Below are 14,411 nucleotides of genomic sequence, written 5' to 3'. Positions count from 1 at the left end.
CTCAAATGATAATCAAGGGCAGTTTTCTGAGTCATTAAAATCAGCACACAGGAAAAAATGGTTGTATTTTACTATCACTGGACTTTTTATCTCAGTAAATCTAAAAACTTTCTGGGATTTATAATATTGGAACTATTATGCAGTTTTGCATATATGAAATAGAACATAATATTCTATTAGGTTATTTTCAAAAAACATAATTTCAGTAGTTATTTTAAGAGTTTAGAGGTCCTCATTCCATTGTATCGTCAATAAAAATGCATGATCTCTGTAGAAATTCAGTATTTTCTCCTTCAATCTACCTCCTAATAATGCTGTTTGCTATTTAAATATCATCACTCTCTGCTAAGGAATATGAGGAGCCTCAAGCAGCTCCAGCCCAGTGCTCCCTACTGCCTGGCTGCTGGACTCCAGTCCAGTGTGTGGGAGCCTCAGTCTTTGATGGATGTACCTGCTGCTTCCTCCTCCCAGAGACACACACCCATGCTCACAGGACATGGACAAGGCTGGCTTCATGGATGCCACTGCCTTCACCAGCACCTGCACATGGGGCTCACAGCAAACACAAGTGCAGGTCAGTCCTGGCAGGGACAGAAGGTCAGCAGGGCAGCATGCACGACTTTCTCTCCATGTTCACATCTGTGCATTCCTGAAGCCCCATCCTGGCCCCTCTGTCCCCCCGGCACCCCTGCCCAGGTTGCCAGCCTCTTACTGAGCCCACAGGTCTCGCTGGCTGCCCCAGCTTGAGGTTTGGCTGTGAACTCCTGCACTCCCCACACACACAGTTTGGGGAGGATACAAACATTGCCCCTGGCAATCAGTTGGACAAGTGCACCCACCAGCCTCATGTTAAACAAGACTGGCCCTTTTTGCAGCCTGCTGGCCACTCCTGTTCTGTGTTCTTCCCCAGCTTCTCCCCCTGCACACCCCCCATGCATTTGCAGTCAGCCTGCCAACATCCTGGACCCTCGGCTGGACATCCCAACAGCTGCAAAACCCAGGGTTGTGCGTGATTTCTCAGCAGCTCATCAGTGGGAAAAGTAAAGTCTACTTCAGCAAGGTTGAATGTCTTTTCATACCCTTAATCTCTGAAATGATGACATCTAGTGGTGGATGCTTTTCATTTGAGGAAATTGAAATTTGGGCATCCACATTTATTCCATCCTCACAGTAATTACTTAAAATTGTATATTCTACGGCTAGACTAGTCCTTATGTACTAAGGTTATTCTGACATTAAATCATCATTCCTTGCTTTTTGGCTGACAGTTCTTGGAAATACAGTTAGACATCAATTACTAATAAAAAAAAGACCTTTTCGGCCAGGAGAACACTTGTCAAAATGTGAAGCCTTGAGTACTTCTGGAATGAAATTAAGATAAACATCACAACTTCATGCTCCGATAAAAAAATAACATTCACAAGAGGCAGCGATGTTGTTTGTCAAAGACAGGTTGGTAATGTATGAATCAAATGCTGAATGCTCAGGAATTGAGTTGTGCTTGTGATGCATTACTGAAAGGTATTTGGAAAAGCAGCTATGGGAAAACAATGATATTTTTAGTAACTGCACCAATTTCTGGAGTGCTGGTTGCAGTGAGATGTGAAAGGATGAAGTGATGCAGGTGTATGGGAAGGTCATGGCTCATTTCTTAAGTGAAAGGGTCTGGAGCAGTAGAGATGCAAGAGAAAAGTTGTTACCACATGAGAATAGTACCGATGCTGATAAAAAAATATAAGCTATAATGGGGGAGGTGAGAAACAAGAGTACTTGAGAGGCCGCTTTGGAGGGTGTGGGGCTGGAAGGGGAGCACTTTAATGGATGATGCCTGTAAAGGACATGGCTGTGTAACGTGGGCCTGGAGAGGCACGGCACGAGGAGCTCTTGTGGGACTGCCAGAGCACCGGGGGTCTTTGGCAGCCCTGCAGTGTCTGGTTTCTCTCCCCGTGTCTCTGGGAAGCTTCAGCCCGCTATCCCAGCAGTTGAATCCCATACAGTCGCCGTGGCTACTGCCACAGTCAGCCTTGGGACCGGGGGCAGGAAGGCTCCAGCGGTGACAGCGCAGGGAGCAGAGATGCGAGCAGCTCCGGGAGCCGTGCCGGACCCCACAGCCCCGCACAGCCCGGGCCGCCCCAGCCAGGCGGGGCCCGCGGCTCCCCCAGCCGCCACAGCCGCTGTGCGCGCGGCCCGGCCGCAGGGGCCGGCCCGCGCTCCCGGCCGGAGAGCAAGGGAAAGGGACAGCACACGGCTCTCGGCCTGCCGGGAGGGGCCGCAGCTCAGACGAGCTGCCTGTCTGTGCTGAGGAGGTGAGCAGCGAGCCAATTGGAAGTGAGGTGCCGACAGGGATTGCATTTATGTGCTTGTACAGAAATGGCGCTGTGTGATGGATAGCATACATAAAGGGCTGCGCCCCTGAAATGATGGCGAGGCCGCCATGGTCGGCGCAGGTGCGTGTCACGAACCTCTGAGAGAGGATGATTTGTACATGGACATACATGTCCCTGCACGTTACAGTATTTATGGGTACTTGGGTGTAGATAGATACTGTAAAAAAAAAATAAAGGACACCAAGAAAACTGTAAAACTAATGCTGGTAGTTAGCTCTGTTACACCTTCCGAGGAAGCTGACAGTGGCCGTGTCTTTTCACTTGAACATTTATAGTTCCTGGTAGCATCTTAGATTCTACAGGGTTGGAAAAGTGTTGTCAACTGAAGTTACTTCTCAGGACGTTTTGGATGAATTGTGAATAAAAATACCTCTTGGCAACAGAATGAGTGCCACATCAGCCTCGAGCTGTGCCTTGCTGCCGCCGCTTGAGGCAGAGCAAGAGGAGCAGGAGGGCTCGGAGACACATATGTCTGTTCTCTGGTATGCAGGTCAGCTGGCAATTACTTACTATGATACAGAAAATTGCTCCGTTTACTTCATGCCTGAGATACCTGATAATGAAGACCTCAAGCTACTGCAAAAAGTGATTGGGGAACTTAACCCTCAATGCATAGTGACCAGTGCAAAACAGGACCAGAATATTGCCAAATTCCTGACCAATCTAACAGCTACTGCTGCTGAAAAAGACATAGGAAAACCAGAAATTGTCCTATTTCCTAACACAGATTTTGGTCTAGAAGTCAGCAAGCAAAGGATTTTGTCCAGGCAATTTCCATTTATCCCATCTCATATGACTGCCACAGAGAAAATTCTCTATTTGTCCTCAATCATCCCTTTCGAGAGTCCACTCATGATACGAGCCTTAGGGGGTCTCCTTAAGTTTCTAGACAGAAGAAGGGTTGGAGTTGAACTTGAAGACAGCAGTATAGCAGTTCCTATTTTGGCCTTTAAAAAATTTGTGCTGTCAGATACTGTGGATATGGACCAAGACACTTACTGTGTCCTGCAGATATTTAAAAGTGATATCCATCCTTCTGTGTACAAGCTATCCAGTGGACTAAAAGAAGGATTTAGCTTATATGGAATTTTAAACCGCTGCAGATGCAAATGGGGAGAAAAACTGCTGAGGTTGTGGCTCACACGACCTACCCGAAATCTGACAGAGCTGAACAAACGGCTGGATGTTATCAACTTCTTCCTGCTGGCTCAGAACTATGAAACAGTCCTCACTCTTCAAAACTGCCTCAAGAATATTAAAAATGTGCCTCTTATTTTAAAGAGAATGACTCTTTCCAATACAAAAGTTAGCGATTGGCAAGCACTGTATAAGATAGCGTACAATGCTGTGTGCCTTAGAGATACATGTCGTTCTCTGCCCAATACTATTGAACTTTTTCAGACTATTTCACGTGTTTTCACTGATGATCTGCACTACATTGCTAACCTAATCAGCAAAGTGGTAGATTTTGAAGGCAGCCTCGCAGAGAGCCGCTTCACTGTTAGATCCAATGTGGATGCCACGATTGATGAGAAGAAACGAAAGCTGATGGGACTGCCAGGCTTCCTTACAGAAGTGGCACGAAAAGAACTAGAGGCTTTGGACAATCATATTACCATGTGTTCTGTGACCTACATTCCTTTGATTGGCTTCCTTCTCTGCATTCCATGCCTACCAAATATGGGGGATAAGACTGACCTTGAAGTTGAAGGCTTGGACTTCATGTTCTTGTCAGATGATAAACTGTACTACAAAAGTGCCCGGACCAAGGAGCTAGACAGCCTGCTGGGTGACTTGCTCTCTGAGATCAGAGACCAAGAAGCACTAATCATGCACCAGCTGCAGACAAAGATCTTGGAGAAGTCTGAAGTGCTTTACAGTGTGATTGAGTACACTGCACACCTGGATGTGCTGCTAGCCTTGGCAGCAATCGCCCGGGAGAACACCTATTGCCGACCTCGCTTCACTCACCACCACGGCTTCCACATCAAGGACGGAAGACATCCACTCATGGAACTATGTGCAAAGACCTTCGTGGCCAATCCTGCGGACAGTGGTGAGGCTACCGGACGAATAAAGATCATCACAGGGCCCAACTCTTCTGGAAAGAGTGTATACCTAAAGCAAGTAGGTCTTATAGTGTTCATGGCTCTAATTGGCAGTTATGTCCCTGCAGCAGAGGCAGAGATTGGAATAATTGATGGGATTTACACAAGAATCCACAGTAGAGAGTCAGTTTCTGTAGGGCTCTCCACGTTCATGATTGATCTTAACCAGGTTGCCAAGGCTGTAAACAATGCCACAGAGAGGTCCCTGGTACTTATTGATGAGTTTGGTAAAGGGACCAACACGCTGGATGGCCTGTCCCTTCTGGCTGCTGTCCTGAGGTACTGGATCAGACAAGGAACACAGTGTCCACAGGTCTTTGTCTCCACTAACTTTCACAGTTTAATGCAACTAGAACTCCTGCCTGACACACCTCTTCTGGAGTACCTGACCATGGAGACCCATCAGGATGGAGAGGAGTTGATATTCTTCTATCAGATCAAAGAGGGAATGTCCACCGTTAGTCATGCTGCCAATATTGCTGCATTAGCAGGAATGCCAGCCAAAATTATTGAAAGAGGGGTGGAAGTATCAGAACTGATTCGCAACGGAAAACCTATCAAACGTCTTGATCATCCTTCAAAAGATGATAGGATGGAAAAATGCAAGTCTATTGTGGAAAAGTTTCTTTGCATAGACCTTGACGATCCCCAAGTGGACTTGGAAGAGTTCCTGTCTAAAGAAGTGTTGGCTTCTGCAGCCTCAGTCCTGTAGCAGTGGTCTGTGTCAATGCACAGACTGCATCATATCCACCATGGAGAGTCTGGGACTTTAAAGAATGATCACTATGAAATAACACCTCACAGGACATTTAGGTTGTAACAACAAACTGTCTGCAGTTATGTCTGTCCTTCTTGTTTAAACTAAGTACTTATATCCCTGCAATATGGTATATCATATGAGTGTATGAAGAGGAAGAATTTTAAGAACTTCTTCCAGCTGTTGGGTCATCCAGGTTGTGCATTTTTGCCCTGTTGTTGGAACCTCAGATTAAAAAACATACTGTAGAAAAATCACAACACATTTCTACTGGTCTTAGAAGACTATTAAAGGAATGTGTTTATGTTTCATATTGTGCCAAAGCGATGGTTTCAGCCATTTTAGGATCAGCATCAAAGATTCCAAATACATACATGTCTCAACAAAAACAGTTGCCACAAAACAAACTACTGACATAGTGGCTTATCTGACACTTACCTGACATAGAGGCAGATAAGTGACAATGCAGAGGGATTTATGGCTCTGTGGCTTTTCTTATACCAGCTTTTTTGTCCAAATGCCAAGAGATCTTAGGAGTTATTACAAAAAGAATGCTGGTGGTGAGATTCAGTGGGGGCTAGTAAATAGAAGTACCTTGGTTTTACTGAAAACTGTTCTTTAAGGTCCTTTATGATACAGCTGTATCATACATACCATGTGTCTATGGCACATGGGTATAAATAAAGGCAAAATTACAAATCTAGGAATGTGAGAAATTCACATTTATTGTTCTATTTACAATTAATAACATTTGAGGATTAATACCACACAAAGGGAGGATTCCCTTTCACTTCTCTTGCCATGCAGAGGATCTTTATTGAACACAGTATTTTATGTATGTGTATGCAAGAAAAATTCATTAAAAAATTAATGATGCAAGAGCCATATCTAAATACTACAAAAGCAATAACCTTTTCTGCAGCCAGTCAAGTGCCTGAGATTCCTTATGTAAGACAGAAGAGACATTAGATAGCTTATTATCTGCCAAAATTTGCTCTAACCACTTACATTATGGCAAATAAAAGACATACAACATCTGTCATCTATATGTCATTTCAAGAAGCCAAAAATACTAATGTCACATAAACTGAGCAAAAATTTACATTAAAAAAATTAAATCCCTTCATAATTATCAGTATTAAACATGTTACGTGGTGTATCTGTCTAAAGATGGCAAAAAGATGAATATCATCATACATCAAAAAGATCTGAAGTTGGAGACACTGTTTTGGGTCTGTTTCAGTGTGGAATTTCCTCCTTGATGATGAAGGAAATTATTATTATTATCAAATAAGTCCCTTATGTTATTTCTGTATGAAACCGGAAAGTGACAGAAGTTTAACATAATTTACATTAAAAAATACAATAGTAAATTCCTGAATTGTGCATTTAATGCTATTTCCAGTGCCATCATAATAATACCATCTGTGTAACATCTGGTTTCATGGTGATGTTACTATTGAAGTGAATGGCAACAGTAAATCCGGCCTTGAACAATACTCTGAAGTGTTGCAAATAAAAACATTTTTTATCAATAATATATTCTCTTACTAACTATACATGCAGCATCTTAAAGACACACCATACAAAAAATTCATGATTCATAATTGTGGCATTTTATGTTGTCAACCACTGTCTAGGCTAGGGATATACTCTAATAGGGATATATTAATTAAGCAGATGACATCAGAGCAATTTAGCTGTCAGTCATCTTCTACTTATGAAATTAATTTCATAGCATTTGCAGTTCTGGCAGCACTAGGTATCAAAGGATACTAGTACTTCAAACCTCATACAGCATTTGCCCAGTGCCTCACAACACATCCTGAAATAAACAGGAATTTAGACACATGGAAAACACAGGGCTTGTGACTGACCAGTGGCAACTTAGGAGGCAAGTGAGGGAAGGAGGAACAGAAACATTAACTTCATATGCAAAACTCCAGTTGCTTCTTTTATTATGCTTCATTAGGTGCTTTGCATGGAAGATTATGATACTAACCCAGGATTCTTATCATTCAGATAATTCTGGAAATAGCTGAACATGTGCAAGTAAATTATATCTCTTTGTCTCCCTTCCATGAGGGCATCTAAGAACACATTGTACCTCCTGGTTTTGGGGAAGTTTTCAGTGGCACATCTAACCTGAGAAATGTTGGTCCCACTTCTGAGTAGGTAAATAAATCCTTTTGTCTGAGAAGCTGGAGGGGGTATAGTAAACCAGATAGCTCTTTTCTAATCCACTTTATTTCACACTTTCATCCTTTATTAGTATCTGTTTCCAAGTGTTTTAGATTTACCATTATTAGCTTAATGATGTGCCTTCAAAGTGAAAGCCTGGTTTCTTGAGATCTTTATTAGTTCTGAATTCTCAAACTCTTTGCTTTCTAAATATAATATTTAACTTTGGAAAAGTTAAAATTTATTCAGAATATATGCATTTCAAAATTTAAAAATTCAATATTTCAGTATTTTTCCCCCCAAAATATAACTTTGGTGGAATTTAGATGTCATTGAGAGGAGGGTGACTAACAGAATATTGTTTCAAATAAGGAAGCTTACATTTAGAAAATAAATTAATATCCTTATAAGGCTATGGCTAAGAACTATACTCAACTACTTCAGTACTATTTGCTCTTTTATAAGCTTGCTCATGCAACCTTCATCCACTTCCCTTTTTTTTTTTCCTTTTCATATTGTTGTATGATCTGAAAATGCAATTAGACATCATATTAAAATGAGCTGCAAAATAATTATTCCTTTTATGATACATATTTTTATTTACTGTTTTCTGTAAATGCATGAAACTACCTAACTAACTGTAGGAACACAATGAAAGAAAAAATTATAGTAAAGACTGATGCTAATGCCTGACACTAAACTGACAGAGAAAAATGTATAGATTTTAAATACACAGTATCTTTCTATACAATAGATCATATGCATTATCCAGCATTATGGAGGGCTCAGGCAGATGATTTGGAATGACATTGACCTGGTTCTGTCAGCAGCAGTGAATATCAGAACACAGAAAGAATGCATCCTGGCTAATATTTCATGGAAGTAGATGAATGTAAATGAAACAACCAACCATCAAAAAACAGTAAAAATACAGAATAGCAAAAACCTCACCCTGATTGTCTCAGATGTTTTACCCAGTTAAATCTGATACTCTAGAAGATCTGTGGATTTTTTTAAACTAGCATTTTAAAAAACCCAACTGTCATTTCAAGCAAAAGCTTCTGTGAGTTTACAAATTTCATATCTATAATTTACCACCAGTATCCTGTGGATAAGTCCTTATTTCTACTTTACAGCAAGTATGCATACCCTCAAATTTTCTTGATGGATCTCAAATCTCACTACCTTCTTTTTACTGATTTCAAAATATTAATTATTTGAAACATGCCCCTTCAGAATTTTTGGAGATATTTCTAATTAACTTTAAAGTATTTTTTAATGCCCACTATTAAGGAAAAATCAACTTAAATGTTTTATGTACTCTAATTCTTATTTAAAATATTTTTTTCTGAAAATTATTCTCCTACAAAATGTTAAAGAATCACATAAAGCATTCTATACAACGCGAGTAAAAAATGCATGAACTTATACCTTGTGTTAAATAATACAGTACTCCAGTTAATTTAGAATGAAGTAAAAAATAGGTACACTAGTATTGCTTCTATATATTTCAATTACAGTTATATCCTATTTTCATGTATTTGTGCATTTTGTCAAAAATACTAATAAATAGGCAAGGAATAGTTGCCTGCAAGAGAGAATATAGAATATATATTCAGTTATATATATGTATTAATATAGTTTTTCCTCACTACTCTGAAATTCACCAAAGCATATTCATAAGGGAACTAACAGTCTGCCTATTATGCATAATCCAAACAAAAATTCCACTGTTTTATTTGCTCATTTTCACCTATACAGTAAGAAAACTCAGCAAACAAACTGCATGCATACAATCTACCCCTTCTATCCTTTGGTCTTGCCTAATTTCCAACAGAAAAAAGATCATGATGTTACTGCACCAAGAGTGGTACAATTATAGTACAGGATTCTTTTTACAGTAGTTGCATTAATTAATTTTTTCTTTACAAACCAAGTATTAAAGTCTTATCTCTTCAGCTGGTTACAAAGTAGCAAATATGATGCTACAGCATAAACAACACTATTCATCACCAAATTAAACTTTCTAGACTGCTGCTGAGCTATGTGAAATATGAGCTCACCTGCTTACGTAGCTCTGTTGATTTTGACAACTTCATGAAGGTCAGATGTGGTTTAAAAGCTCTTTCTTCTCCTGTCATGATCCCCTTTTCTTGAAATATCTTTTTCATAGTCTCTGGCAGGAGGAGAAAAGTGTATAAATGCAAAGATATTACATAATATAATGCTTAAAATGTGCTTTGAAATGCAATTTTAGTCATGGGTCCTTAACATGAAAGAAACAAGATGAATACTAAAAAGTAGGGAGATTTCTACTTAATTTCAAAGGTTCATATTATTCTTTAGAGGTATGTATTATTTCATGTGAAAATGGATATAATATTTCGTGTTAAATATTTGAAGTTATCAGTTAAGTAACAGCAATTAGAAAGCTGTTCATGCTGTCCAATTTTGCTGTCAAAATAGAAATTCAACATCAGCATTGTTCAGGAGTCACTCTCACTGGAAGGGTGGGAAACTTCAGGAAAACTCTGAGTATGTAACAGAATTCTCAATTTAAAAACAATATTCTGTGGTGAATTCTATTATCTGTATTTGGGTAATCTCCCACTCAGACCAGAGGAGATTTGGAAGTGAAAGCTCTAAGTTTTGGTACTGAATTTACATGCCAGCATTAGAGAACATATCAGGCATGCTGATGATTTTTGCTTGCATTTTAAAGAGTCACTGTTGTCTTCTGAGCTAATTTCCTACTTTTAATGTACTTTTTCCTACTTTATCTGTTTACAGTCCGGGCCAAAAAAACTCTACAACACTGACCTAATTTACTATTTCGCAACTCATCTGCCCAATGTAATGTTTAATTTCCTGGACATAAATTTCAGTGTAACTTATGAATTCCATGTTTTCTTTTTAGATTAAATACTTTCAACATGAAAAATTTCTGCTTGAAAAAGGGTTTAGATAAAAATAAAACTTTGGTAAAAGTAATACTGGCAAACAGTATTTTTATTGCTGAAAAACAGAAAAACTGCACATCCTTAAGATTTTTTTTCTTTGTAAGTACAACTTCCACTAGGTGCAAGTCTAGCTCACTCATACAATCAAAGTAGAATAAAAATAGGGGAAAAGTTATCAATCCTATCACATAAATTTAATCATCACTTAACAAAACAATGTATGTTCATTTAATTTTATTTTATTTTTGCTTGATATTTAACAGTCCTTTTTCTGATACCTACAAGAAACAACATTACAATGGGAAGCAAACAACACAAGTACACCTGATCTACTTGTATTATTTTAAATTTTGTCTGTGGGAGACATTCCTAAGTTTACACTGAATCCCCACTAAACTTTCTGGCTCCTGTATCTATTCTCTGAAGAGCAATTTGGGGACCTATTGACGTTGACATTCCAACAAAGGATAAATCTTATCAGACCCAGGTTTACACTACTATGTGATGATCTGACTCAGTCTTGTGCATAGCAGTCCTTTTTCCCCCTCTGAAAACTCCAGGTTTTGTTTCTGCCATCACGTTAGTCCATGCAGTCTTATCTCACACTCTGCAATTAGGATCTGTGCTGATGAAGATTTGCACCTCTCCAGGTGTCCCCTCCTAACTCTGGTAAGAGCTTAGTATCAGAGCAGAAGCTTGCCAATGTGCCTCTGATCATGGGACTTGAGCCCAGGGATCTTAGAAGGGCAGACCAATCACACAGTGCTGTGACTGTGTGGGAATTGGGTGGCTCAGCTGAGCACCTGCACTTTACCCTGCTGAACAGAACCACCGGCCTGCCTGTCTTTGTTTTGTGCAAAATAGATTTGTTCAATATCTGTTCGATTTCTCTTTCCAAAATGTTCTTTATACCTGGCAATTCCAATTAAGAAAAAAACAATGAAAACCTGGGTCAGAAGAGAAAAGCACCCAGTGAGAGACTGCAGTTTTAAACTTAACAGATCTACATTTGTGTAGGTGTGTGTCTCACATGTTCTTACAGGCATCAGACTTCTCACACACCTTTGTCATGGCAGAGACATATATTAAACATCACAGGCTCAAGACACTGGGCTTGCTGGGACTACAGATAGCCCCAGTTTTGTAGAATTTGACACGTACAGAAAGTGTGACAGTTAGGGTAATTTATGAACATAATTAACACAATGTTTCCTTCTTCAAAAATAACTAAAATAGAATTAAATCTGAGTAAGTGAAGGGGAAAAACTGAAATGTTTTCCTGAGAGCACAGGAAGGTTACAAGATAATGTAATGCTATTAATATCAATGAACCTCTTTGAAGAAGTAGCTACAAGAATGGATTTAACAGAAACTGGAAAGGACACACGGATGCTGTGGGCAAGAGAAAGTTCTGCAATTGTGAAACAGCATAAAAGTGGATTTGTTGACTGGCAAATACACAAAAGTTAGAGTTTATGATGGAGATTACCTAAACTGAAAGAAATTAGAGGCCAGTGATGAGAAAAATAGACAGATAATGCCCAGGGGTCTTGACAAATGAGTATCTTCCATCTTTCCTCCACACATTATCATTACTATTTAGACTGAAAAACCAAACAAAATCTATGTTTTCCTTTATTAGCCTCAGGCTGACTGATGTTTCCAGCTTCAAAGTATACCCTAGAAATGTTAAAGCTATTTTTACAAGCTCAATGACTTCCTGGAACAAATTTTTGGACAGCTTTCAGACTGCCTTTCATGCAGTTTGAAGTACTCTGTAATATCATTTTGTACCTCATTTTTATAATGTCAAAATTACTGAATGTCATCTTCCTCTTACACTGGATGCAGCTGAATCCATTAGACAACTCTTTCCCTATAATTAGAATGGAAATGTGGTATATGAATCTTACTCAGAACCACTTTACATGGAAAAAGCTCAAAAATTCAACAACTAGATCAATACAGAACAATTCATGTTAAAATTGCATATTGAGCCATATTCCATAATATAAATGGCCATCTTCTTTCTCAAGATGTCATTAGATACAGAAACCTGCTACATATGTATGTTTACTTCCAGACTATTAATTTCTGCTTATCTCAAAACTATGTTCCTTCAATTAAAAGGCTGATAATTAAGGAACAGTATTCTGTCTTTCTATAGAATTTTTTTTAACTTTACACTTGGAAATGAAGAAAAGCTGAGCATAGATAACTTAGCATTAGAACTATCATATTAAGCTGTGCTAAAATTCTTATGTTCTTAAGGTTTTTTTAAGAGATGGGCCAAAAGCCAAGCCAGAGTCAAGCCAATTTCCCAATAGTTCCTCCACTGCTCCTTGGTTGTGTATTAGTTAGGCTTTTCTTCAGTGAGCTGTCACTGTCCCTGACCACTGCCATGTATCAGCAAGCTGTACTGTTATTTGAAGCACTGATCAGGAGTATGCATGGGTTGTTCTGTTTCTTTCCATCACCACACACACATACTTAAAAAGATGAGCTTGTCCATAGAGTGGCATCCATGGAGCAGCTGGGCCAGGCAATTCCCACTTTGTGAACATCAGTACATAAGGTAAGCCTTACAAGACAGTGACAATATAAAGGTAAGGTTCTAAACTGAAAAAGTATAACTTCCTAATACAACTGGCTTCTTATACTGGCTTCAATCCATTCTAATAATTCTATAAGTTTGTTATGATCACGAAAAGAAGTGGATAAGAGTACCTTCTTTTAAACCACAATAAGAACACTGCTTCATTTTAGTGAGCTATTTATCAGAGCTATTGTAATTCAGTTTTGGCAGCACAATATGAAAAAGAATGTAGATTAAAATCTAAAAGCATTTGCTTTGTTTTCAGTATGATTTCAGAGAATCATACTTCCAATCTCACCTAACAACAGCAGCAATTTGGACTACTTTTTTGTTCACTTTGTACAAATCAGTTGTTCAAATGGAAAATTACAATACCTTTGAGTTTCCAATTTTTTCATCATGTGAAATGACCTAAGAACAACTGACAAGAGGTAAAATTCATTTATCACAGCTTCAGCCATCTGTAACTAAAGTGAACTAAATTAACTGAATTAAACTATTTCCCTAGGCTGCCTGAAGGAAGGGCAATGCAATTCACCCTCAAATGGATGCTAAATGTGTGGTTTCACAATTTTTAAAGAAGCTCATAAACTATCATTCTTGCCAGAACAGACTGTTCCACTCCAGCCCCATGCCTGCCACTGCTCCTATCCTTCCTGTGTTACATTACACAGTAAAGTTCATAGGTGAGCTGAATAGGCTAAAAATTAGCTGACAAAGGTAAAAATGTTAATTTTACCACAGCTGAATTCTCCATGAGGCTGCATAAAGGGATCAGATTGCTTTGGTGTGATGGCAATGTAAGTTTATGCTCGAGTAAAGCTGTAATGCATCTAGAGAAGATGGGCAGTATGACTCACTTTCTGTTTCTCTCGTTCTCTAGTGTGGACGGTTAGGAAACCAATTCAAAGAGATTAGCTGTGTATAAATGACATTTAGTCTAAAGTTAAGTAAAATTACTAAGTTAGTTGTGCTCAGTCTAACTGACTGTTGTATTACAGTACAGTCCTTACTGTATTAAAATATTTAAGGAAACAAATCAACATTTCTTAAAAATAAAGGACCAAAAGCAAATTAAATATTTGTATATACAAACAGAAGAGTAACTTTTCTGTTCATGAAATGCAAGCTCCCTCTCATGGTCACATCATAACACCAACATCTGCAAATCCTGTAGGTAAAAAACAGGATCCACTTACTCACTTTTATCAGCTTCAAGCAGCATTTACAATATAGTTATCAAAGTAAAAATAAAAACCAAGCAATTCATTACCTTTTCAAAATTCACTTACTACTTGTGCTGGTTTTGGCTGGGTAATCTTCCTCATAGTACCTAGTAGAGGTTATTTTTTGGATTTATACTGCACAGAAGTTTGATTGTTTAGGGATGTCTTGGTTACTACTGAGCAGCACTTGCACAGA

The 14,411-nt window shown here is 38.9% G+C and overlaps 2 protein-coding genes across 6 annotated transcripts in view; one reads left to right on the top strand and one right to left on the bottom strand.

Annotated features, from left to right (window-relative positions):
- The window catches only part of AKAP7 (A-kinase anchoring protein 7), a 77,794-nt gene that overhangs the window by 48,294 nt on the left and 15,089 nt on the right, over positions 1 to 14,411 (bottom strand). For all 5 annotated transcript variants that reach the window (XR_013776682.1, XM_079325270.1, XM_079325267.1 and 2 more), the window contains exon 6: positions 9,497 to 9,609. Coding sequence is in view for 4 of the 5 variants with exons in the window: in XM_079325270.1 (XP_079181396.1) it covers positions 9,497 to 9,609 (113 nt within the window). In the remaining variant the exon portion in view is untranslated. The remainder of the gene's footprint in view (positions 1 to 9,496; positions 9,610 to 14,411) is intronic.
- On the top strand, positions 2,257 to 5,390 carry MSH5 (mutS homolog 5). Its single transcript, XM_079325171.1, has 2 exons — positions 2,257 to 2,306; positions 2,771 to 5,390. Exon 2 carries the CDS (start codon positions 2,772 to 2,774, stop codon positions 5,205 to 5,207), a length of 2,436 nt encoding a protein of 811 aa, XP_079181297.1. The 5' UTR covers positions 2,257 to 2,306; position 2,771; the 3' UTR covers positions 5,208 to 5,390.

Source organism: Erithacus rubecula, assembly GCF_903797595.1.
Source record: "Erithacus rubecula genome assembly, chromosome: 2".
Lineage (NCBI taxonomy): Eukaryota > Metazoa > Chordata > Aves > Passeriformes > Muscicapidae > Erithacus > Erithacus rubecula.
This window is presented reverse-complemented; position numbering and strand designations above follow the sequence as displayed.

Excerpts from the sequence above, each read along its gene's own strand:
- MSH5 (XM_079325171.1), top strand. The coding sequence starts at position 2,772 with ATGAGTGCCACATCAGCCTCGAGCTGTGCCTTGCTGCCGCCGCTTGAG.